The following is a 27,149-nucleotide window of genomic DNA, read 5'->3' as shown; positions in this document are numbered from 1 at the left end:
ACAGTGAAAAGGATGATAATAAACAGCACTCCTCTGTGAAACCATGATCCATTTGACCCAATAGTAAAGTACACTGTACATTTTCTTTTCTCCTAATTACTTTAGACACTGTGGTATAAAATACAGTCAAAACTTGACTTGTGTTATGACTTTATTCATCAGTACATTGTCGGATGCAGTCCTTGAAAAGATCTTGTATGAATAAATGCAGTGTTATGTATGAGAAAAACAAATTAACTTACGCTATATGTACAAAAAAGAGGACATACATTACCCAGTGATCAAAATCTGAACACCTAAAATCAATGGTATTTAATCAAACTTGTTCTGGCATCCCCTAAATATGTTGCCACTTTTTTAACCTCCCTGTTGAGAAATAGTATGACGTGTCTTATCATATAAATTTCTCCTACATTTTTTTTTCTTTTTTGTGCTCTTTGCAAGATATGCTATGGTGGAGGGTTTGCAATAATACTTTTAATGCACAGATATGCAACATTGGAATTAAAAACCAAACACACAAAAGCAGCCATAAATCACCATTTAAATCATTATACAATTACCCCGACCCAGAAATGCACAGTATAAGGTCCCACAACCAGTGGGTGCATGAAGAAAATTACCAGAAAATCAAGATATCACGATTTTCTTTAGTATCTTGGCAAAAATGCCAGTTGTACAGATGAAAGGGTCACTGTGATATTTTTATTTATTGGACAACTGAATCATTTATAGTATTTATTGTAGCAGTAAGTCACATTTCATGTCATGTATCTGTAATATGCAATCACATTTATTTTCAACATACGGTATACATTAATGTCTATTCCATAGATGTCACTATGTTACAGTCGCTGTTAAGACAATTGATCAAGATTTGTTACTGTTCTCTGAGCCCCAACTTCAAGGTCACAGATTTTTTTCTTTTGCCTTCTTGATGCAAAATCAAGACCATCTGGTTAGCATTTTTAAACTTGCCAAAAGGCATGGCAGGTTGGTAACTCATTCAATTTTTCTATGCAGTACACCTGTCTAGAAGAACCTTTACTTTTTATCTTTCTTTACTCAGTTATTAATTTTTTTACCCATCTGTTTAACTTTGTTTTAATTCAGTTATTTATCTCACTGAATGCATAAAAAACTAAAACCAGAACAACATTACTGTAAGTGCACTAAAATATATGTAGCAATAATCAAACTATACATATCTAATAGTATATTCAATTACAAAATACAAAACAACAATAACTGATGACGTAGCATGCTGATATTACTGTTAATACTACAGAATTATCGTCACAGAGCAGCACATCCTTAACCACTGCAAAGTTGAACCTAGGTCTATTCATTTGAAACATTTTCAATAATCTGAGGTCTCCATCAGTCCAAGTCCAAAATCATCCACTGTACCTTCTCCATTACTGTCTCTGTCTATCCTAAGGAAAATCAAGCTACCTTTTTTTTTTTGTTTGTTTAACATGGTCCCATGGTGCTGATGGTGGTATAGTTAAACTTAGACACTGATGCTCCAGTAGCAGTGACATCATCTTCTCCCTCATTAAAGTTCCGTTGGTGGCATGATCGGCAGCAGCAGGAGAATGTGGTTAGCAGAGCCTTGCGGAAGCGCTTGTTCATGAAGCAGTAGATGATGGGATTGATGCAGGCAGATGTGTAGGACAGGAGGTGAATGAAGGAGATTGGGGCTCCAGAGAGAGCCCTGTGGGCAGAAGGTGGATGGAAGGCCTTCCAGGTATTAACGGAATACAAAGGCATCCAGCAGATGAAGAACATGGTTACAATGACGATCAGCATGCGGATCACACGCCTTTTGGCCATAAGTTTAGTCTCAGAGGTGTTGGTGCGAGGACGGTCTACCTGGCCAGCGGCGGCCAGCGTGAGCATGGACATCTCCATCGAGTTGGGTCGCTTTAATACCTGAATGTAGCAACCATCACTATGATCAGTGCTTGATGAGAAGGTGGCAGTTGTGCCATTCTTCATTGCTGGAAAAGGTGAAATAGTGAAAACATGTCAATAAAACATACATACCAGATTCACAAAGTTCTTAGTAACCACTAATAATATTATATTATCCAAAAGGCTTTTGTCCCCATGCCTATGCCCGCATCACAGCTGTACTATAATCATCGCAGTAGCCCTCATTTTTGTGTGATATTGCTTAATTGATCTCATGTGAGGCAAAACAGCAGCAATGGGGTCACAGTTTAAAAACAGTTAAATTATGTTTCTATTGTGATGTAATAAGTCTTAAAAATTATTTGTAAAAATGTGATCAGTTCCACTAAAATTTAGTTTCATGTAAAACTAAATCACATATGCACAGTACATTATGCAACATTCACTAAAGGATTAAACAGCACTTAAAACACATTTCAAAGTTTATATGCTTCAAGGTAGTGTTTAATTAAAAAAATCAAACATATTTGATGGTTGAACTGGAGGAACAGGGTCTCACCACTATGTCCTTTCCTCTGCTTAAGTTCAAACTGTATTCCACAATATAGCTCCCGGGAGATGAGCCCATAAGCAATGATCATCACAACCCCAGGTATGACAAAAAGGATCAACAGCAACAAGATGCACCTGGAAGATCACAGGGAACCATTAGTGCTGAACTTTCACTGTGTAATCTGAAATGTGTTTCCAATTGCATGTAGTAGCCTGGTGAAATTTTCTCTTTAGAAACTTTAGATGAACAAATGCCTATTAAAAGTAATTTCTCTTGCACACTTATCTGAGTTTGGGTTACATTTTTATCATTCAATTTAGCATCTGATTGCCAAGTCCCTCAGAGAAAATAAATACTCAGGTATCTCAGCATCTTTAAGAAAGGTATTGAAAAGTAAGATAAAAAAAACCTTTTCTTCTGCATTCATCTTTAACATATTTAATATTTACATATATGAAATTGCATGTGCAAAAAAAGTAACATAATAATACAGGAAACATACTAATCTACTATTGGGGTGAAAAGTTGTTTTGTTCATGGTCTTGGACACTGTGTTCATACTGTATATGTGCCAATATGTCAGGACCTGGAACACTTTAGACACAAATCTCTCTTTGCCGAAATGCTAAAGCTCTATCATCTTCTGCCAAGAGTTGTCCATTCCATTTCCAGTCCAGAGGCACACATATAAAACTCACAGAACCCTAAAACATTTGGTTCCTGCCCTAAACTTATTAAAAACATATGCAGAGAGCTGAAGAATCAAATACAGAAACACACTGCATGGCCTCGGATCCCTTCCTGTGAGTCTTTACTTTCCTAGGTTTTATAAAAATTACTTATCAAAGTAGTTGTACACTTTTTATACTGTTTAAAATTTTTAATAAACCGATAAATAGGATAATAAGTCAGATAGACAAATAGTTAAATGGATTGATGACTAACTGGCAGACACAATTTGTATCTATTTGAGAGCCATGTAAGGCTTTGCTTTGGGTGAATGACATTCTTAAAAATATGAGCCAGTGTATGTTTTTATTCATATTCTTATTCATTTAATTCCTTTTTATAATTTTTATATTCTGTCTTTATTTTATGTTTGATATATTTCCTTTTTTATATACCCATTCTTTATATACCCATAATTATTTTTATCATTTTATTCTATTTATGCTTGTTTTCTACTTTTTTAGCAGTATTCATCAAGGGGACAGCAAAGGAAAATTTTCATTGTACCGGGGGGAACATGTTTCTTTATTGTGCATATGACAGTAAAACTTGAATATAACTTGTGTTTCAAGCTCAAAAAATATATAGTATTAGTAAAAATATAGAAAATAGGACAGTTCATAAGTTGTTGAACTTAAATTCTTAATAAAGTTATAAAAATTGCTTAAGATTAATCTTGACTAATATATTCTTTTCTTCCTTAAAAGTAAAAAATTATGTAATTCATAAATGGCAAAACTGGTGTTATTGCCATTCTCTCTCCTATTTGATATTTCATATTAATTCTTACTGAATCCATTCTTAATTCATACTATGCTGCAAAATTCATGGTCAACTCTAATCATCTTATCAGCCCATTAAATGCATAATTTGTTTTAATTACACGCTAAACATTGCGAAGACTCACCAAGCCTGCTTCATCTGGTCCTTGGGCCAATCGTGGCGGCACATATGGATGGTGATGTTGTTGGGTTTGGAGTAGCTAACAAGTGAGGAGAAGATTGGGTATGGGGTCATGATGAGGAAAGACAGAACCCAAGTCATAGCAATAACCCTGTATGCATGGGAACGGGTCTGCCAGGCCCGGGACTTCAGAGGATTACAGATAGCACTGTATCTCTCAATTGCTATGGCCACAAGACTGAAGGTGGATATGCTAACGGAAATTCCTGTAAGAGACAACAATGCAGAATGACATTTTAAACAGAAAGCACATAATTTGCATGGATTTGCGGTCAATCGGTTGTTTAAATACTTCTTTCACTGATGACTTACATATTACAGGATCTTACTGCCACCTCATATTGTGTGTAGGTTAATATCAAATGAGGGCCAAATAAGACTAATTAATTCAAGGTTCTCATTCAATTTAGTATTTTATAAGCAGTTAGAATTAATTTAGAATTTAATGAGCTAATTAAGTTGAGGAATTGAAAGAGACAAGTCACTAAGACAGACATTTCACATGTATAAGTATTTTTTTTTAATTATTTAAAAAAAATGCTCAGATTTACTAAACATTTTCACTTAAGGATTTTACTCTGATCTACTCTTATAACAGACCACATTATTTCTTATCCTGTCCTATTCCTAAAAAATAAACTGTGTAGTGAGAGAGAGAGAGAGAGAGAGAGAGAGAGTGCATTGTCTATGTTTCTTTGCCTATCTCAGAGCATACAAAGACACTGGACAAAGAACCTAATGATCCCTTATTCATTATTTTTATAATTATCAAAGGAATGCAGTAATGTAATGAGATTCTCCGCATAGTGGCATGCATGCTGTGAAATTAGCACTTTTGATATGTGAGGATGTTGCATTCATACAACATGAATATATAATTATCAGATGGACCTTCTTCTTACTGCTTATGAATTACAATAAAAACAAAAAATAAACTTTGATTTAGTGGCTAGAATAAGATAAATGCCTACCCATGAGATAGGCCACAATCTTGCACATGGCAGCTCCAAAGATGAAGTCCTCCAACAGATTTGGGATGAAGGTGAAGGGCATGCAAAATACAGCCATCATCAAATCACTGACAGCCAGCGAGAGGAGAAAGGAGTTGGTGACCGTCCGCATTCGCTTATTTACCACTAAAACCACAATGATGAGCAGGTTGCCAAAGATACTGAAGAAAAATATCAGGGAATAGAGCAGTATTCGCACTGAATCCATTTCTGAAATAGATGAGATAACAATAATGAGTGGGCAAATTGTTTGGGATCCAGATTTTCTAATATAGCGGTAACCAAAAAAGGTCATGTTTTATAACAACGAAGGCCCTATTTTTATATCTGTTTAATAGTTTTTTCCTATTATCATAATCCTGTAAAACTTTCTACTTCCTGAAAAAAATCCTATTTAGGTTAAAACCAGAAGCTCTCAGCTCTCAGACACAGTGTTCAGTCAAGAAAAAGCCTTATGTTATCAAATACATCCTATCAAATCTTTTTCTTGCGTCATATAGGATAGAAGCACTTACACAATTTAAAATTGAGTCATGATACCCCTTTCTATTTCTAGGTCATTCTAGGCCATTTCTGTTTGACATGTCAGTCATTTTGACCCAAACCTAATACGGGAGACAAATACCAAGAATATGGCTGATTAATGTATCAATTTATGTTACTTATTTTAATTGAAAAACTGATTTTTTGATGCTCATAATAATTTTATTTTACATTGCTTTTCCTATTATAAACTGTGTGAATAAGTAGGTTGTCTTACTATTATAACATATGGTGTAACCTAAATATGTTATTGCCAGCTTTATAGTGCAGGAGTTTGTGCATCGTAGCAAGTGCCATAATCATTCACTCCCTTTCCAGCTGTAAATCCCTGGGTAATTAGCCTTGATGCATGATAAAAAGCAGCCTCTAATTAGTGGCTCTGGGAGGAGCCAGGACTTTAAATCACAACTAAGGCAAGATACCAAAATTCAAGATACTGGAAATTAGGTTTTAGTTGAGAATAAATATTTTAAAATCAATAAAGACAAAAAAAAGTCCTGGAGTGAGATTAACATAAGACATTGACCTAAAATATTTGTAATTTAAATACAAGTGATTGCTGGTTAAGGAATTAGATGAAAGGGATTAAATCTAGTATTTGCCAATAGTTTTGAAACTTTTATTGATTAATTATTCATTATATAATAGGTGTTGATGGCGTTGATACAAATATTGTGAGGTGCAACCCTTACATTCGGACTAAAACATTAAGCTTGTAATTATACAGTAATCATTATTACAATGCTATATAATATTTTAATTAAGTTTTTGTATAAATTCATAACACTTTGTAACTATAAATAGTGGATGACAACCTTATTTATAGTGATATTTCTTACAGACATTTGACCCAGTCTATAAAAACCCAGCAAAAGTCCCTTTTTTTGTTTGTGTGATTCACTCTTTTCTACAGAAATTAATTTGTAGAATAGTTTTATGTATAAATAAATAATAAATCAGATACTTTTGCTGGGTTTTCACACATTAGGTCGCATATGTAACTGCAGAAGGCTGTGTTAATCAGTTTATATGGGGAGGATTATGGGATATGAGCAACTGTGTTCTGAGTGATTGCAATTAATCCAGGACATGTTTAACTGTAATATGTGGATGCATCTGCTTTGAAATGAATCATTCTGCGACCAGTGCCTGGGCATTTTACTTCCCTTTATATGCTTGGCTGCACTATTTGAGAAACTTGTATGCACATGTACCATATGCAAGGATCTAGGTAAAGAGACATAATTTTAAGTGATTTCAGTCACTCATTAATAACATGTAAGATAATGTAAAGTATGTAATGTATAACATGTACGATCATGCCTGATAAAGTAAAATCCAACATCAAATCCAACTGTGATACAAGTTGAAATGTGCATTTACCCCCAGTATAAACATCCTTGCACATCACTAGCAGACAGGATGTTTGGAGGGTACAAGAGATGTCTTAAAAGTCATCTCATTATCAATAAATGAATGAAAATTATTTAAGAACAAACACATATCTAGGGACTTACTGTAAGTATATTTGTCTTTAATTTGTTGTACTCGTATTTAAAAACATGTACATATAACAATGACTTTCTGTGAGATCATTTGCTCTTATCCTATTCTAGATTATTGTGTTGAGTCTGCTAAAACCAAGCTAAAAGTTTTTATTTATTTTAAATTTTTTGTGTGTGTATGATTCACTGTTTTTACATAAATCATATGTAGAATATTTCTATGAAGAAAACACTTAATCACAAAAAAAGCCTTTAGCTGGTTTTCACAGTCTGGGTCACATTTCCCAGACACAAGAGAAGCCTTTGATGTTGTGATGCAGGCTGTAGCAGATTATCAGATACTGCCGTCTTAGTAAAGAAGAAAGATGAGATATTTCTTTTAAAATGCGCACGCTACATTAAAGGCAAAGTAAATTACTGTTGTAGAAATTGTTCGTTTGTTATTGTGCCATTGTGTATAACTATAGTAAGAAACAATGGCTAAATATTTATTTATAATTATTTTTAAAAATATTAAAAATACAATTATTTATTTGTTTATGGATTTAAATAACTGTGTAACTTTGGGTGTAAATATTTTTGGGTGTACATTTAATGTATTTGCAGCATAATTAATAGAGGCTGAAGTCTAACCTCCCTATATACAAAATCGTATAATCTAAATATATCTATTTCTGCTCAAATTCTTTCAGCAATTCTGTTTATGTGACCAGGCTTTCAGTCCTAAAAGAAGCATATGGAAATTTCCATCAACCTTTATTATCATGAAATCACAGATATAAGGAAAGAATGAAATATAGTGTTGTCATAATCAGCACTAGTTAGTTGCAGTGTTGAAAGGCTCTCTGAAGATATACTAGCGTTGCGATCTTGGAATCAGAGCGGATTGTTTGTTTTGAAAACATTTACCAGAAAAGCCCATATTGCCACTTTCAGTTAATAACAGTAATATGGAACGTAATTTCTAATTTGCCAACTCTTACACGTTTGCCATCTGGCTTCTCTCCTCTATAGTTTATCTTAATACTCAGTCACAATATCACCAACTCGGCAACATCAGGCTAAAACAGACCTTTTCTAATTTATGAGGATTATATAATAAAGTACACAAATGTTGGCTATATATTACAAAATATTTTTGTAAAGGAAAAAAAGAATAATATATTACAGGTATATATAATAAATAAATCTACTATATAACCTTAATTTACTAATATTACTCATGACTAATACAAAATTGCATAGCCTGTTTTGGAAAAATAAATCAAGAAATAATGTTATTTAAGTGAACTTTTACAAAAAGTTTACCTCAAATTTTTGACATCAGTGGCTAGAATTATTATTATGATATTTATTTATAATAAATTATGGTAAATCCTGAAATTACAAATATATTTGAAGTATATATTTTTTCAGTTCTTACCAGTTAATTTTTAAGCTGACATGAGTACTTGCCTACGTTTGTAAAGCAGAATAAAACATATGAATATTTAACCTTGAATGAAAAGAACTTTTGTTTACAAATAGTAGCATTCATATGTGCATTATAGATTTCCTAAACAGGCTTGTTTTCTGATACGTTTTTTCTTATAACACTGTGATAAATAGACAGATAGATCTAGATTATCAGCTTGCTCATTCACATAATGCTTGACTTAGGTTCCTGAGGTTAACATTTATAATTAGTTAAACAAATAATTATAATTATATAATTGTATTTAGAGTTTATCAGTGCAAGTAGGGCTCCCGAGTGGCGCGACAGAAGTGTGTTCAGCAAATCCTCTGGAGATCGCGAATCCTATTCCCGGGTGATGCCCCAGCCATCCTTAGCTGGGAGTCTAGAGAGCAGTCTGGCGAGGCGCTATCAGGGTTGAGTGAAACATAAATCGTGATGAAACGAGCCAGTCTTGACTGTCTGTGAGCTCATGTAAGCGGAGGGGGCAAATTGCTCCAAGTGTGTTACGCTGTAACCTTTTATGTTAACATGTTAACACATTAATCATTAGTTCATTTAGTGCATTCTGCTGTCTAGAGTTCTTCTGGACAAGGAAGTGGTCAATAATTTCTGACTGCTGATTTGGATGTATTTTTAAGGTTATTAATTTTCTTCTATTCACTCCCATATTCACTCCCATACTCCAAACTATGTCAGAATCAACCACTTTTGGACCAAAATAGTTTGGTACTGAAGGCTGATGATGGTGTTTCATGGGAGAAGTGCTAATAAATATGTTAAAATTTTAAATTTTTCAAATGCTCCAGACTTTTTGTAACATTTCTTTATTTTGTAAAAAATAAATAAATAAATAATAATAATAACAATAATAATAAATGTAGGCATGCATCTTTCTGCTGATTGTAGGCTCAATTTATTATTTTTGACATTTATGAAAACTGATTCCTTATACTGACTATTGAAAGGATCTGCTTGTGTTTAAAAAGAGATGCATGAAGTGCATTCTCATAATATAAACATAATATAAACAATGCACAATGCAACCAGGGAGAAAACAAAGAGCCTATAAGAGTTCATAAAGACCTACTATAAGTGTGGTTTGCCAATTAAAATAACAGTAAACCATTTCTGACAAAAGCTTAAATATGAAATCCACATGGCTTTTGATCACATATAAGCAACTAACACAATGATTTATAATGTGATTATTGCATGGCCAGGCAAAATTGAGACGGCAGCATGTAATCAAGTATGTCCATGTAAAAATGAAGCAAAATACATTTGTCTCTACTTGGTTCAGTCAGGTTCTGTTCGGACAAGTAACATTCACAGTGAACAGTAATAACAAATACAATTGTCTTGAAGATATTTATACTGACTGTGCCTCAAAAATATTAAGTCACAGAAACAAATGTGCTTACAGTCCCTTGATTTAAAAGAATTGAGGTAACATATCAGAAATGGCATTATTTGGAACAAATACTTCATTCTGCTGGGAAAATAGTGTAGTGATAATGTAATTAGGAATGTGTGAGTCCTTAGCCATCCGTCCATTGTCCTCAGTGTTCCAAACTCATGTTAGGATTTTTAAGGCCATTCTCGTAAATCTTCAGCTTTTAATATAACCCTTTGCTGTTATAATAATCTCCACTCTTCTGCCAAATCTTTTCACTAGATTCTGGATCAGGACTGTGGGGATTTGCCGAGCATTTATTGAGGTCATACACTGATGTCAGGCTAAGAGGCTTGGGCCACAGTCAGTATTCCAGTTTATCCTATTGGTGTTGAAGGGGTTGAAGTCAAGGCTCTAAACGGGCCACATACCGGCCTTGACACTGCATGTCTTTAAGGATCTCTATTTAGAAAAAAGACATTGTCGTGCTGCAACATTTTTGAGACCTTCAGTAAAGGGAAATTTTAATGCTTCAACATACAAAAACATCCTATCCAACTGTACACCTTTGATTTGTGGTTATAAAACATATCATACTAAATAGTGCTTGTATAACATTGTGGGTTCAAATATATAAGCTAAAAAACCAATCACCCTGGCAACCAGGCCCGGAGTGGCTAATCGGGAGGACCGGGACAATTCCCGGTGGGCCGGTCTGATGTTTGGGCCGCAAGGGCCGGTGTCTAATTTTTTTCTTCTTCTTCTTTTTTTTTTTTTTTTTATAAATTTTTTTTCGTGGGCCAGCCCATTGCTCAGTCATGGCATTAGGTTGATCATACGCTGCTACCGCTGTCCCTGTGCCGCCTCCAATGGTGGCTCTTTTGTTTATAAAAAAAAAAATAAAAAATGCCTGTATTATTGGCAGACGCACCCTGACGTAACGCGTCGGTGCACTGGGTCAGCGCCAGGTCAGCGCAGCAGAGTTCTCCTGGCCGGATCAGCTGTTGAAAGATGGAAAGTAGAAAGAGCAAAGGTGGCGCGGAGAAGGCAAGAATTAAAAAGAGGAAAGCTCTGGAAACAGACGCAGCTAAATGTGCCAAAATTGGCACCTTTTTTACTAAAACGAGCTCGCAGTTTCTAGCACCACATGAGGACGATGAAACGGGTAAGGGAAGATGTTGAACTTTAACTCCAAACCACAGTTCAACTTAAAGGTTGGATATGGTATATGAACACGATAGCGGCGGCATCTGTGTGTTTAGGTTGAAGTTACAATAATACAAAAAATATTTCCAGCCGCTGGGTTGTCAGGTTTTCTGCTGATACGTCCAGTGATGAATTTATTGTAGAGGAGTTTAACTGACAGCTAACGTTAGCAAGTGAGTTAGCTTACAGATCCAGGAGGAAAATAACATTAGCCGTTTCTTAATGACAGATAAAGCCGTTTCTACGTGTGTTTTGATGCCGTGAAAGTTTTCTATGTGGGTCCATCTAGTGTAGCAGACACATCACTGCCCACCCCCCCCCCCCCCCCCCCACACACACATTACTTAATTCCAGAGTATTCTTTTATTTCTTAGTTTTACAAATAATTATAATTATAAAGTCAATGAATTGTGTGTTGTTGTGGCATATAACAAAACGTTATACCATTTAAACGATAGTGGCCTATAATGTGACGCCACATAACAGGGAAACTTGGTCTTTTAGCTCCTCAGAAGCTAGATCCAGCACCATGCACCAGCCATGAGCCTGCAAATCCAGAGTGGAAAGGTGGGAATAGGCTACGCACTGAGTGAATAACTGAATATTATTAGAATTATTATAATATATATATGGTGTATGGTGTAGACCTGCCATATGTGAAATGTGCCCTGAAATGCTAGATGATTCAGCACTACATTAACGAAACTGACCTAAATTGATCAGAAAACTTTGTAAAAGGGAGAGATTTGTGCTGAGAATCATGACCATTGTCATAATATGATTTGGTGTCAGAATCAGAGCCAGTCGTGATGAGAGTGTTGCTTCTGTCAGTATGGAAGAAAGAGGTGAGCTGCTGTAACAGGATGTGTGAACAAGCAAGCATTAGTTCCAGTATAACCACTTACTATGCCCAAACAAAAGTTGTGAATTGGAAATGTTTTAGAAATATACACTGAATTACAAGGCTTTACAGAACAATTTGCACTATTGTAGACTTAACATGTAAGCTTAAAATTACATGATTTTAATAATAATAGGTTGTGATCTAAAGTGGGCCGGTCTGAGGCATGGAACTCCAGGGCTGAAAATAAGTCCCACTCCGGCCCTGCTGGCAACTAATCAGAAAATTCCTGACCTGCCTTTTTAAAGATGCTTCTAGTGCATTTTGTTCTATTCCATCGAGAGAAATGTCATTATTTGACTTCCAGATATAATGGAAAATGTAGAAGCTGGTTTCATGCAGTTACCTGCTTTTTGAAAGTACCCATAGAGGATTTTCTTATTGAACCATAAGTACCCGGATACACACTTCTCCATTACTGCATTATATCCAGGCCATTTAAACATCAAGCTTAACTGCACCCATTTATTTTTCCTCAATGTCCTTCGCCTATTTCACTTTATCTCTAATTCTGCGAACCGTCTATGCTTCTTACTGTAGCAAAGCTCCACATTGATTGTTGTCAGTTTTAAGACACTTCAGCAATGTACTAGACTGTTTATTTTTAAATCAATGTCTCATTTACCGTTATGATACAATGAATATTTTCCTTGGCTAAAATTAACACCTAAAACAATTCATCCACCAATTTTATTGTTTAAAGTACTTACAATACCTATGTTTTATCAAATACATGAAGTCTTTTGAAAAATATATACAACACAAAATCCAACATTGTTGCTGTTGTACATGTAGGTACTTATACATGGCAACCAAAAAAAAAATTTTGCCCATTACTCTTGGTACCATATTTTTAGTTTCCTAAAGTTTTAAGCGTTCCTCTGATGGAATCATGACTTTAAAATCCTCCTTAAATGTTCGATATGATTCAATCAGGAGACTGGCTGGACCCTGCAAGGCCTTATTGAGTTATGTTGGATGTATGTTTGGGGTCGCCGGCTTGTTGAAACATCAATCTTCTCCCCAGATTAAGTTTCATGGCTAAAATTTAATTCTATTCTAATTTTGAATGTTCTGGTACATTGCCCCATTCATGTTTCTTTCAATGATGTGTAATGCTCCAGTACTGCAGAGAAGCAGCCCCATCTCATAATGCTCCCACCTCCAGACCAGAGTATAATTTGTCTAAATGTTGTACTGTAAAAGCATAAACTTTTTTCATGCAGTGTTAAGAAAAAAAACATAGAGGTGTGAGATGGTGTGTGGGTTATTGTTTTTTAAGGAACTCTAAGTATTTACAATATGTCTAGAACTTAATTATATTATGTAAGCTATACAGTATATGATGTCTGAATATCTTTGGCCTACCAACTTTACTTTGTAAACATATATACTGCCCAGCCAAAGAAAAATTACAGTCCAGAGTCAAATTAATTTCTCTCCAATATCTTGTATTGATGATGAGGTAGTCACACCTCTGCACAAAGCCTTCTCCAGTACATCCCAAAATGAAAGATGAAACAGAGTAAGGAGAAAGATTGCTTTGGTGTTCAATCCATGTGTGAAAGTTATGTACAGGCCAATAATTTAACACTTCTAACCCATTTTTGCCACGACCACAGTATATGTCGTCTGATATGGCTGTTTAAATGATAAGCTACTCACTGCATCAGTTAGGACTGAAGGACTTGTTGCCAGTTGAAACATATTAATCATTGCAGTAATTATCATGTTGCTGTTTGCTTAGTTAAGTCCAGTTGGTGTTTTTCTGTCTGGGCAGTGTATCTTTTTATTATTACAAATTCTTAAGATTTTTGTTTGCATTTATATACTGTGAAACTGGAAAATTGCATGTAGTGACTATATGTATGAAGCCCACTCTCCTACATAACCTTAAATAATTTCAAGAAGAGCTCTTAATCTGATCTGTTATTTAAGTGTTATTTATGCCTATGGCCTATGTTGATGTATTTCAAATCTACTGTCATTCATTCTGCATTATTTGCAATCATTTTTAATTAACTGTTAATGTATCAGTTACTGTATATGCTGTATACTGTAAATATTTATTCGTTTATTTATCAGGAAATCTAGATACTTTCCCATTAGTTAATTGTCAAAAAGATAATATGTATGTCCCTGAGGAAGAGAATACACATTATTATTGCATACATATTATATTATATTATATTATATTATATTATATTATATTATATTATATTATATTATATTATATTATAAATTGTATACATTTTACAGTAAATTGTTAAATATATTGATAAATGGAAATTAATTAATGGAAAATTACTTTTTTTGCAGTTATTCATTTACTTATACTGTTAGTGCTTTGTCTTGGTCTGGGTCGCAAGGAATTTAGATTCCCTCCTGGACATACTGGGCACTGATGTGGGAATATACCCTGGAATGGGGTACATGGAATATACCCATCACAGGGCACCATGACTTTCTAAATTATTGTATTTTGAGAAAAGTTTATACATCTTAAAGTACGTTTACTTTGGTGGCAAAATTGTGCTGTTTGGAAATGAAAGCATCAATTTAAAGATCTCCACCTCAAGGTGACAAGAAAATGATTGCACTGGCCTACTGGTTTTCATAATAATGATGGATGTATCTTTCTCGCTATTATTACCTGCCTCTTGGAATCTCAATATCTCAATTTATGTATAGAATCAGTGGAATTTCATTAATCATGAGTGTGACCTAAGGATTAGATCAATTGCTTTATCTACTGGATTGATAATCCAGTGTGTGTGTCTGTCTAAGTGGTTGTGTGTGAATCTAAGTGGATAACTGGACCATTACTGAATAGCCTCTTCACTACCCTCAAGCAATCCAAATATAGTTGTATAAATATATAAAAAATTCAGAAGACAGCAAGAGAGGAGGGGAATATTTAACATAATATGACAAGAGCAGAGATAAGCATTCATACTGAAGTAAATAAATAAATAAATAAATATTTCAAAGATACCAAAATATTTTTATTGGATACTGAATAACTGTAGGCACATTATTTTTAATTGACAGTTAATTATACTGTAAGATTTAATCCAGGGATTAGACTGATCTGCATCAGTGCCATGGAAACATATCACATTTGCTAAATTAATTTTCAAGATATCATCAATTTCTAATTCAGATATAGAATTTGCCACTCTGATGGTCTTGGTTTTGTTTTGATTTGTGTTGTTCTGTTTTTCAATTCCGAAATGCTTGCTTGAGGAAATTCCTCCAGGCATGAAGAAATGTGTCGGTTTTAGTCTGTTTTTCATATGATATGATCATCTTCCATTTTCCACAATAGCAGCCAAATATACTAGGACATGACCTTCATAAAGCTTAGAAGCTTGTGAATAATTTAAAATGCTTTGCCTGTGCTTGTAAGAGAAACTCGTATGAAAGCTTGTGTCCCAAGACAATAGAAAACGTTTTTCTTTTCCTGTTTATTATATAGAAATCTGAGGGAATGTGGATTATAGGCTGTGTGTGGTCTATCTCTGTGCTTACCTTTCGCTCGCGCAGCCCGCTCTTTGGGAATAAAGTGCTCTTCTCCTCCGCACGTGCCGTTAGTGTCGCTCAGCTCCAGACTCCCATTGAGAAAAGTGCTGTTCACGGAGCTCAAACACTCCAGCAGCTCCGTCAGGTTTTCTAATTCCATGTCAACTTTTTTATATAAGGAAATATATTTCTAAAATGGTTGTCGTGTATTTAAAAAAAACTTTGCTTTTAAATTCCTTTAAAATGCCTCTTATTACTGCTCCACAAAGTCAATTATTATAAATGCATGATATAAACTACTGTCTATCTGATATTTTTATTCACTAACTTTTTCAGTTATGCTGATTGTCTAGTGCCCTGTGCTGCTGTAGGATTCTCTGTAGTGCACAGCAGATGTGGATGTGGTTACAATAAGCCGCAGTGTGGCATCTGTTTACGCGCTTAAAGAGGAGAGACGAGAGAGCGAGACTTACTGACTCTGCTGGGTCAAACGGTACAAAATTAGTGTTCACGTTTGCATTCCGCGATGTGATTGGATAAAGAGCGAACCGACTTAAGGATATGTAAGTAGAACAGCTTCAGGTGCATTTTGAGGAAAAAAAATAAGAATCCATTCATGATGCAGAAACAAAACACAAGGAAACCAAAAGTCTCAATCGATGACCATTTTTCCTTACATTAAATGTGATTTTCTTTCTTTTTTTTCTTTTTTTTTTCAGAACCAAAGTGACAAACAATAGAAGATCAAGCGGGATTCTTCACATATAGAAGCTGCTCCAAAATCCAGTAATTGCATGTTTGAATAATGATTCTTTGGGCCACTCTGTACTGTATATCAGTCACATGGACATTTTGGCACATACAAAAACTTATTAGCAAATTTTATTTCAAAAGCATCAGGTAGGTATGCATACTGTATACACAATGTTGCCAAAAGTATTTACTTACCTGCTTTTACATGCATATGAACCTAATATGATGCTGGCTCACCCTTTGCAGCTATAACAGCCTAAACTCTTCTGGGAAAGCTTTCCATAAGGTTTAGGAGTGTGTTTATGGGATTTTTTTTTACTATTTTTCCAGAAGTGCATTTGTGAGGTCAGACAGTGCTCTAATGCATCCCAATGGTGTTCTATCAGGTCAATTTACCAGTCAAGTTCTTCCACACCAAACTCATTCATACATGTCTTTATGTACCCTGCTTTGTGCACTGGTGCGCAGTCATGTTGAAAGACAGGCAAATGAATACTCCTGGCAATATGGTGTATATGTAGTAAATATTGTGTAACATGGCTAGGCAGTGAGTACATGCAGTAACTACAGAATAGATAATGCCCTGAAGTGGAAAAAGACCTCAATTATCTAAAACTGCATGAACAATTAAGTGATTGTCTTTCATAGTTGCCATCTTAATTTGATTTATTATTATTATTATTATTAGTAGTAGTAGTAGTAGTAGTAGTAGTAGTAGTATTTATTATAAACATATTTTCACTCCTATCATTATGACAGACAGTGACAGAAAGGCAATAAATACAGATATTAGACCATACACTTAGCTATATGCCGTTAACACATGTAACGTGACATGTGTTGCATGTTAATAATTATGTACCTTTTGTAAAGCGTCAGATTGCAGTGCTTTTGTTGCATTGATACAGATGTCACACAAGGCTACAACACTACAGTCGTGGCCAAAAGTTTTGAAAATTACATAAATATTGAAAATTGGAAAAGTTGCTGCTTAAGTTTTAATAATAGCAATTTGCATATACTCCAGAATGTTATAAAGAGTGATCAAATGAATTGCATAGTCCTTCTTTGCCATGAAAATTAACTTAATCCCAAAAAACCTTTCCACTGCATTTCATTGCTGTCATTAAAGGACCTGCTGAGATTATTTCAGTAATCGTCTTGTTAACTCAGGTAAGAATGTTGACAAGCACAAGGCTGGAGATCATTATGTCAGGCTAATTGGGTTAGAATGGCAGACTTGACATGTTAAAAGGAGGGTGATGCTTGAAATCATTGTTCTTCCATTGTTAACCATGGTGACCTGCAAAGAAACGTGTGCAGCCATCATTGCGTTGCATAAAAATGGCTTCACAGGCAAGGATATCGTGGCTATCAAGAACTTCAAGGAACGAGGTTTAATTCTTGTTAAGAAGGCTTCAGGGCATCTAAGAAAGTCCAGCAAGCGCCAGGATCGTCTTCTAAAGAGAATTCAGCTGCAAGATAGGAGTGCCACCAGTGCAGAGCTTGCTCAGGAATGGCAGCAAGCAGTTGTGAGCGCATCTGCACGCACAGTAACGCGAAGACTTTTGGAAGATGGCCTGGTGTCAAGAAGGGCAGAGAATTTTGCCGAAAAACACAGCCATGAATAAAGAATGGTACCAAAACACCCTCCAACAGCAACTTCTTCCAACAATCCAACAAAATTGGTTTGGTAAAGAACAATGCATTTTCCAGCACGATGAAGCACCGTGTCATAAGGCAAAAGTGATAACTAAGTGGATCGGGGACCAAAACGTTGAAATTTTGGGTCCATGGCCTGGAAACTCCCCAGATCTTAATCCCATTGAGAACCTGTGGTTAATCCACTAATTCTGACAAACTCCAAGAAGTGATTATGAAAGAATGGGTTGCTATCAGTCAGGATTTGGCCCAGAAGTTGATTAAGAGCATGTCCATTCGAATTGCAGAGGTCCTGAAAAAGAAGGGCAAACACTGCAAATACTGACTCGTTGCATAAATGTCATGTAATTGTCGATAAAAGCCTTTGAAACGTATGAAGTGCTTGTAATTATATTTCAGTACATCACAGAAACAACTGAAACAAAGATCTAAAAGCAGTTTAGCAGCAAACTAGTGAAAACTAATATTTGTGTCATTCTTAAAACGTTTGTACACTTCTGTACAGTAAATTTCACAATGCTACTGCACTACCACATTACAACCCTTTGTTTTCAGTTCCATAATCAGTTCTAAATTCTTCCAAATGCAGTGAATGCCTTATTAAACATGGTGCAAATGCGCTGCCATCTAGTGTTCAATTTTAAAAGATTGTTTTCAGAAGAACCATTACTTTCTTCTAACCTGTATGTGATTTCTTGTTTACATGTCTTATATGCTCTGGATAACAGAAAGTAACTAATGGCAGAAAAAGAACCAAACAACATAGTTGTGATTCCTTTTATACATTAGAGAACAGAGGCTTGTGTGTGGTGAGGAAGGGTTGGTGCCAGGGTTTTGATTCACGAAAATGCCACAGTGGCTTTAAAAAGGGTTGGTACAAGAATAAAGAGGTTTCCTGTGTAGTACAAAGACAATAATGGTGCACAGTTTGGAGCAAAACAGTGATTAGTGGGCAGCAGATGGGTTATATGATGCAATGGAGTCTCAGTGGTGAAGGTTTGGAGTTAATCACTAGGACTGTCAGACTGAGCAATAACATTTAAATTACACAGATGCTTAACTGTATATTTAAACTGTATATTGTCTTAGTCAAAGGTCTCCTTGGGTAAAATGTCTCATAAATTGAAAAATCAATGGACTGTGGTTTAGAGAAGTTTAGTATCTACAGTATCAGCCTCGGCCAGGTGATTTTTTTTTATCTCATTGTAAAAATACAGATCATTAAAAAAATGCAGTCCTCTTCAACTAAACACTTGAGAAACATATTGAGGTATCCTCATCTTGCCTGATATCTCCTGATATGTAGCCTTTTTTCAGGATGGTACAACTTTCTTATATTGGTTAAGATCACACACCTTCTATACTTTTTTATTCTTATAGAGGGTCACAGGGGGTCATATTCCAGAAAACTTAGGGTACAAGATGGGGTACACCCTGGATGGCGTGCCAGTCCATTGCAGGGCATACACACATGCACACACTCACACGCTCATTCACACACTATAGGCAATTTGAGAACACCAGTTCTGCCAAATCTGCATGTCTTTGGACTGTGGGAGGAAACCCGGAAGAAACCCATCAAACACAGGACGAAACATGTAAACCGTGCCACCATTCTGGTTGAAATAAATAACATATTTCCATATTTATTTTGCTGTATATGCTATGAAATATAGAAAATCCATGCAAGAGCACAGAATAAAATTTATAAACTTGTCAGCTTAAAACCATACACATCCATGCATCCTGCTGTAAACAGGTACAACTTTGGTTATTGTTTGAATGTGTGTGTGTGTGTGTGTGTGTGTGTGTGTGTGTGTGTGTGTGTGTGTGTGTGTGTGTGTTTAAAGCTTGAAAATCATTAATTACATTTAAAGTTCCAATTATTCCAATTATTAAAATAAAATGTCCTCTCTCTCTCTCCCTCTCTCTTTCACACATTAATTAAATTTGCCTCAGCTTGATGTCACCATTAGGAGTCAATGTGTTAAATAAGTAACATATTTTAAAAAGACAAAAGACCGGCTTAAAATTTGATGTGGTTGAATTAACATGTAACTTCTACTTTATAATACGGGAAAGGAGAGCTTATAATACAGTACAGTGCTGTGCAGACATACTGTACAGTAAGTCTTGAGCCAACCCTCATTTTTTTCATATCATAGAAAAGTCTAATCTTCCAAAGTGACAGATCTTCTAATATTTTTAATGTAGTCTTAAGGAATAGTTTTCCAGGCTTTCTGAAAGACTTTTTTGGCTCTGGTTTTTGGCAAGCTTTTGACTCTCATTTTCAGTCCCTGTACTTGTCCACTTTAGAGAAATGTGAGAAAAGAATTTTTTTTTGTTAAACCACACAGTAATTTTTGACTCATTCAAACATTAAAATCAGTTTACAAATGATCTAACAGATGATGAAAGATGATCAGGCTGGTGATTAGTATACTGGTGATGTTGAATGCTGAGTGGTTGGAACAGATGTGAGGGGAAATTAGGTTGTTACGTAAATAACATTTAAATTAAATTGTATCTTTATGTACTTTGCAGCCAATAAGCGCTATAAGAGTTAGTTAAATTCTAATAAAAGTAAAACTAATAAATTTTGCTAATAATATAATAATAAACAGATGTTGTATAAACTTACTGTTATGTTTAATTCATGTTCAATATAAAATAATTCAACATTAATATGTCCTTCTATCTGCTGCCAAAATTATGACCCGTTCCATAGTCATATCAATCTGTTCTTCTAGAGATCTGCAGAAAACTGGTAACTTTCCCAGACATACTCTCCCAGGATTTTATAAAGTTTAACCAGTAACTAGTTATATACAATGCTAATCCTCCTCTCTATATGTTGGGAAAATATATAACATGGTATAATATTAGTTGTTGTTTTTTTTTTGTCTGTTTAACTATTATGAATTATTTGAAAATGCATAAAAAAACCTGAAGTTAAGTTATAAGTAAAGGTAAAATTTTGTTATCATGAAAAGCATAGTACTGTATATGTATAAGAAAAGGGTCTTGTAAGAAACTGAGATATATAATGCTTTATTAATTGTGTTTTCTTCTTCACCAAGAGCCAAAAGAATTTGGCAGAAGTCTGACTTACAAGGTGGAGTTACATAAATATCTAGTGACCTAGCCAGTAAACATCTGGATGGGTCTTTTAAATCAGAAGTCTTGGATGGAATCTTAGAAACATGTTCTGTCTGCATTAATTATGGTTTGCAATACATTCATGCATTTAGTACAATCTAGTCGCTTACCTTTATTACCACCGAAATTACTGTTCTACAAATTAAACTGATGTCTAAATCCTCAATCAATTACTCAATCAGATACAGTAGCAGTTGGAGAATATGATTTATGCAGTCTTGTAGCACCAGTAGAAATTTAAAGACTTGCATTGCTCTGAACTGACTAAGTAAAAGGAGCTAAGCCACCCCCTACCCCCCTTTATAAGGCAGATGTCTTCTTGGCGTGCATTTAAACCAGTAATAGTAAATCAACTAGAGGAAATTATTTTTCCTTCTACAACTACACATATTGACTTTGCATACTTATACTGCATGTCTCATGCATCCCCATTCGATTATAAGCATTTATTGCAATTTGAGGTTGTAAAATAAATGGTAGCTAGCTAAATGCTCTTAGTGACTCTTAATATCTCTTAATAAGCTATAACAGTTTGCAAAGTTTCTAAATGTACTTGATTTGTAATTACTACTTATGTTATTAAGTACTATATATCTTACATCTGTTGAAGTGTAATCACATTTAGGTGCCTAATACTGATACTGTACCTCTTCTCAATTTTAAAAGGCTTATGATTTGCCCAGGTGGCAAGCTGTGCTTGGTGGGTTTCCTCCGTGTACTCTGCCCTCATAACCTTGTCTCCTGGGTATAGGCTCCATTCCCCCCACAACCCTGTATACAGGATAAAGTGGTATAGATGATGAGTGAGTGAGTGAAAGTGAGTGATTTGCCCAGGTTGCAATGTTGATTGTTATTATGCTCATGAAGTGTTCTGAAATGACTTCCAGACATAATATGCGGTTAAATATCTCACCATTTAAGTGAACCTTGCTCTGTCAAAGTCCATTTCACACTTGTGCATGGGCAAATAACACTTGCAAAAAAAGATGCAAGCACTTCCTTTAGGCTGGTACATCAACAGGACAGGAATAAGTAAGTGGCATCTATACCTCTTCTATAAATTACTAGTGTTATCAGATTAGTTTTAGAATTAAAATGGAAAAATGTTTATAAAAATCATCTGATTAGCCATCTGTGAGTTTATGGTTCCAGTACCTTGACTAAAAGATATCTGTTAAGATTGGGTGTTACTAATTTGTTACTGCTTTCTAAATGTAGACTAGTAAATATATATGCATTATGAATACAAGCCTCTTTATCTACACTGCTAAAGACTAAAGGTATCCATTGCAAGCAATGTTCATAGCACACCACTGATATGTGGATATGGAAAATCCTGGTGCTTTGCTACTGATGATCAAAAACCCTAAAAGCAATCGAACCAAATAGAATAATAACAAAATATTACACTTTGAAAAGGTGAATAGACTGGTGTATTTCAGATTAAAATAAAGTACTTCAAATATAGGGTTAAATGAAGCGTCTTTCTCCTAATGGTAAATTACTAAGCCTTTCTTTAAGTACAATCCTGCATTGCTTTTTTTTATGTAACTACAAGTGATTAAATATAAGAAAGCTTCTGAATATGGATCAAATATAAAGTGCAGAGTCATCATGAAAACCTAAATACTGTAGTATAAAAAATTTAATTAGGGAAAAAGAAATTAATAGAGGAATCATGACTTTTTTTAAGCACTGGAATAATTGTGGTGATCCTGTAGAAGCATAATACACTTTTTTTTGGACACCTATTCAAAATAAAGTGTACAATTATATATATGTAGAAATATTTTGTACTCATTTAAAAATAGTAATGTCTTTGGTTAAACTGTAGAAATACCTATGTGCTTTGTTAACCCCAAGAATCTGTTCTTTGCGTCAGAGTTAAGCATACTGACACGCTCCTTTTTCATGGTTGTCAGGGGTCACTATGGTCCTTCTTTATTATTGAGGCAAAGTGCAAATGTTCCAGCAAGATGTGTACTTTCATAGTCCCTCCAGCTTAACAATTAACATCTGAAGATTGTTATATTCTGACAGTTTTAGCATATCTGAAATCCTAGGTTTATCCTCCGTATTTAGTAAAAATATTAATATTACTATTTATCCACTATTTATCTTGCCTATCAGAAGCTAATTGGAAAGCTTGTAAAAAATCAGAAACTCTGAGCAGAATGACTAGTATATTTCGGGTCAGTTTCACATGATTGGCTATGTTTTTACTGTCAATATATACATGTATTTAGATTTTAATGTATTCGTTCTTGCAATATTATATCATAGATGTTACTAGTTATATAGGAGGGAATTTCACCACACCTCACTGATAAGCTCAGCATGTTGTTGCAGCATATCGTAAAATAATTTGCCAGGTAGGGAATGATGGGTGTGCTAATTTGATAAGATAGAGAAAGTAATAATATGACAACAGACTTCAGACTGAAGCATGGTGACTGTATAAAACTATTTATTTCTATTAAGGTAATAATGGCTACCCCAAAACCTAGAGTGATTGCCCTTTCCAAGCGTGACGGCCAGACCTATGGCTTCTTCCTGAGGATTGAGGAGGGGGTAGAAGGTCATTTGGTTCGGGCCTTGGAGATGGGTGGTCCTGCTGAACTAGCAGGTCTCAAGGATGGAGATCGCATTATCAGAGTTAATGGAACCTTTGTGGACAACCTGGAACACAGCCAGGTACAAATTAGATTTTAAAACTATAAAGTAGACACTTAAACTTCTAGGACATCTATTGCATTTCATAATGACAAGTTAAGGGTTACGATAAAGTGGTTATCTGAGACATTAGCGATGCACCTTTGCTTTCTCACCTGTATCAGGTTGCTGATCTGGTTAAGAAAAGTGGATTGACTGTCACATTTCATGTCTTGGGAGACGAAGCATACCGGCAGGCCAAAAGCAATGGCATAAATCTTGCAGAACCACAGTCCTATTCTGCTCAGAATCAGCCCACTATGAATGGATTCCCATCAACAACCCCAAAACTTAAACTCTGCTTTCTTCAGAAGACCAGCAACTTTGGTTTCTCTATGAAGTCCTCCAAAGGTGAAAATGGTTATAGACATTATAACAGTATATTAGATATTCTTTCAGTGATCTATAATTCATAACTTTAAAGGGTTTTTCTGTTCTGTCTGAATTCCCAGATGAAAAGGGAATGTTCATGATCGATGTGATCGTCGGAGGCACTGCTGATAATGCAGGAGTTAAAGCAGGTGATCGCCTCTTGGAGATCAATGGAGAAAATGTAGAAAGTGCTACACACGATCAGGCTGTGCAAAAAGTAGGCAAAGTTTCAAATTTTAAAATGTTTTTTATTTTTTTTTATTTTGTGTTGACATTTTTGAGTTTCTTTAGAAAGGAAATAATATCATGCTCTGCTTGTTAGGTCAAAGCTGCTGGAAACAGTGTGATGTTTTTACTTGTGGATGAGGACGCGGACAAATACTTTAAGAATAAGCACATCAGGCTGGGAAGTGGACTAGCCACAACAAAGCACCTCCCACTGAAGCCTCGCATAGTCGAAATCACTAAAGAAGCCAGCGGTTATGGCTTCTTCCTTAAAGCAGACCCTAAAAATCCAGGTAAGTATGTAAATAAGAAGAAGGTAAGAGTGGAACACACTCTGTTGGCATCAGAGACATTTAACAGTTTTTAGTTATAAAAGACAGCTGTGTGTTCTCATGTGTCGGAAAATAACTGCATGAGTGACCACATTACAGATGTTGGAGAGATCAGCATTAAAGTAATCATAGGCTGCTAACATCATCCATATGTGCAGCTTTACTTCTCACATGGAGACCAGAACTAACTGCATGTCCACATGTGTGGGCTCATTTTTATTTATTTATTTTATTTGTCATGCATTGTGCACTATTATTAAACTTTTTTAAAAATTATTATTAAAAATTATTTACAGTCAGGTTAAACTATTACACAGTAATACATTCTAGCAACATATGATTATACACAATCATTTACATTCTATCATTTACCCTGTCCACTACAAATTCAAACCATACACTCCTGAGTCATAGTGCGCATTTGATTTACAACAAAGGCCTGTTAATTAGGCATCATCCTTGTTTGAATCTAAAACCTTGAGCAGATAATTTTGGTTCTTACTAATGACTAATGAATCCAATACAGACTGATGTAAAAACAAGTTCATGATATAATTACATGCATGTGCATTTGACATAAGGAGGTCTAACTGCACACATTTCCATACATGCTGAGATCACTATATGTAATCGTACTTTAGGTCATTTTATTGGAGAGATCGACCGTGGGAGCCCTGCAGAAAAAGGGGGACTAAAGGAGATGGACAGGCTGGTGGCTGTGAATGGAGAGGAGGTTCATAGTCTCACTCATGAGGAAGTGGTGGATAAAATACGTCAACTTGGAAACCGATGCTGCCTTCTGGTGGTTGATGCTGAAACAGACAAGATGTACAAGATGGTAAGTTTCCTTCAGATTACGTTTTCATATTTTCGCCCTAATAAAAATTTTCTTCCAGTTTAAATTAATTTTACTTACCTGACCTCACACGACAATTTTTGTTTCCTTCTATGCACAAAAACAAAATAAAATTAAAAAAGAGTATTGGAGTATTTTATGTCTATGTACTTAATTTGTTTTCCAGGGTGGTGCATCTCCTTTACTTTATTTGGAGGAAATGAGGAGTTCCATGTCTCAGCCAAGCAAGCCTGAGCCTGAGCCTGAGCCTGAACCTAAACATGATGTCACCCAAGTCCCAGCCATGGCTAATGCTGCAGAAGAAACATATAAACCCAAATTGTGCCGCCTGGAAAAGACTGCCGCAGGGTATGGCTTTCATCTTAATGGTATCCAAGGAGTGCATGGGCAATACATCAAAGAGGTGGGGAGAACCTGAGAAATTTATCAGATTATTCATGACTCAGATCAGCATGGATCTCATATAAATATTTCCTTTGGAAAGGTATCGATATTCATGCACAGTATAACACTTTTACAGGTAGTAAAGGGAGGAGCAGCAGATAGAGCCGGGGTAGAGGATGACGACATTGTGGTGGAGGTCAATAATGTGAACGTAGAGAAAAGCACACACGAGGAGGCAGTAAATCTTATCCGCAACAGTGGTGACACTCTGGTCCTTCTTGTAGCAGGGAGAGCAGCCTATGAGCACCTGAAAGCTAAGGGGATTGCAATTACCCCTCAGCTGCTGGATACTGAGAAAACACCAGTTCAGTCTCAGTCTCAGTCTCGTGAAAGGGTGAGCGCAGTATATCTTCTGAAGCGATAATCCCAATCTACAGTATTTGTTTTACTAATATCATGCCCTCTGGTTCACCATTTCAGACACCCTCTGTATCATCTACGTCATCCTCAGAAAATGAAGATGAGAGGCTTTGAGAAAGACGTTTTCCAAGTGCTGGGTTATATTTATATGATGCCATGTCAAAGTTGCACAAATAAATGAAAAGCTTTTAATATGTAGTCAATAATTTCACTGATAAAAAAGAGAATCTTATAAATAGAAAGCAGTCATGCCTACAGACTACAGGAGTTCAGCAATCTACTATTAATGCTGGCAAGTAAAAAAAGGGAGAAGCAGTAATACCAAGTATTGCATAAGATCAAACTTAACATTTTTCAAACAAATCCGTGTATGCATTTTTGTGCGATGTTTGGCAGATGACATAGATGTGAACATGTAAAGAAAGCACAGGATTTGTCTTATCATGTCATCTTCACGTGTTGATTGTGTAAGACTGTATGCTCTTTGAACCATTTGAACCACCTTTTTGTCGCTACATTGCACTCAAAAACATTTTCAGGTTAATATTTGAAGGTAAGATATTAAGCAGTGATATA

General features: G+C 35.3%; 2 protein-coding genes across 3 annotated transcripts; one reads left to right on the top strand and one right to left on the bottom strand.

Moving 5' to 3' along the window:
* Positions 1-202: 202 nt before the first annotated feature.
* LOC128524249 (cholecystokinin receptor) lies at positions 203-16,092 on the bottom strand. Of its 2 annotated transcripts, XM_053496728.1 has the most exons (5): positions 15,708-16,092; positions 5,134-5,382; positions 4,107-4,368; positions 2,477-2,604; positions 203-2,003 (listed from the first exon to the last, which is right to left on the bottom strand). In XM_053496728.1, the coding sequence occupies exons 1-5, from the start codon at positions 15,856-15,858 to the stop codon at positions 1,474-1,476; spliced, it is 1,320 nt and encodes a 439-aa protein (XP_053352703.1). In that variant the 5' UTR covers positions 15,859-16,092; the 3' UTR covers positions 203-1,473. The 2 variants fall into 2 exon arrangements, with proteins under 2 accessions (XP_053352703.1, XP_053352704.1); XM_053496729.1 differs by lacking the exon at positions 5,134-5,382.
* Positions 16,093-22,233: 6,141 nt separating this feature from the next.
* Positions 22,234-26,765, top strand: pdzk1 (PDZ domain containing 1). The gene is made up of 9 exons (XM_053497227.1): positions 22,234-22,304; positions 23,754-23,966; positions 24,110-24,335; positions 24,437-24,573; positions 24,679-24,874; positions 25,555-25,751; positions 25,936-26,172; positions 26,290-26,547; positions 26,634-26,765. The coding sequence occupies exons 2-9, from the start codon at positions 23,760-23,762 to the stop codon at positions 26,685-26,687; spliced, it is 1,512 nt and encodes a 503-aa protein (XP_053353202.1). The 5' UTR covers positions 22,234-22,304; positions 23,754-23,759; the 3' UTR covers positions 26,688-26,765.
* Positions 26,766-27,149: the final 384 nt, after the last annotated feature.

The sequence above is a fragment of the Clarias gariepinus genome, chromosome 5, assembly GCF_024256425.1.
Source record: "Clarias gariepinus isolate MV-2021 ecotype Netherlands chromosome 5, CGAR_prim_01v2, whole genome shotgun sequence".
In the NCBI taxonomy this organism is placed as follows: domain Eukaryota; kingdom Metazoa; phylum Chordata; class Actinopteri; order Siluriformes; family Clariidae; genus Clarias; species Clarias gariepinus.
The sequence above is the reverse complement of the archived record's forward strand: the minus strand, read 5'-3'. Positions and strand labels throughout refer to the sequence as shown.

Excerpts from the sequence above, each read along its gene's own strand:
- LOC128524249 (XM_053496728.1), bottom strand. The coding sequence starts at position 15,858 with ATGGAATTAGAAAACCTGACGGAGCTGCTGGAGTGTTTGAGCTCCGTG. Across the intron at positions 5,383-15,707 it reads GCGGGCTGCGCGAGCGAAAG|AAATGGATTCAGTGCGAATA; the intron begins GTAAGCACAGAG and ends CATCTATTTCAG. Across the intron at positions 2,605-4,106 it reads GACCAGATGAAGCAGGCTTG|GTGCATCTTGTTGCTGTTGA; the intron begins GTGAGTCTTCGC and ends GTGATCTTCCAG.
- pdzk1 (XM_053497227.1), top strand. The coding sequence starts at position 23,760 with ATGGCTACCCCAAAACCTAGAGTGATTGCCCTTTCCAAGCGTGACGGC. Across the intron at positions 24,336-24,436 it reads CTCTATGAAGTCCTCCAAAG|ATGAAAAGGGAATGTTCATG; the intron begins GTGAAAATGGTT and ends CTGAATTCCCAG. Across the intron at positions 24,875-25,554 it reads AGCAGACCCTAAAAATCCAG|GTCATTTTATTGGAGAGATC; the intron begins GTAAGTATGTAA and ends ATCGTACTTTAG.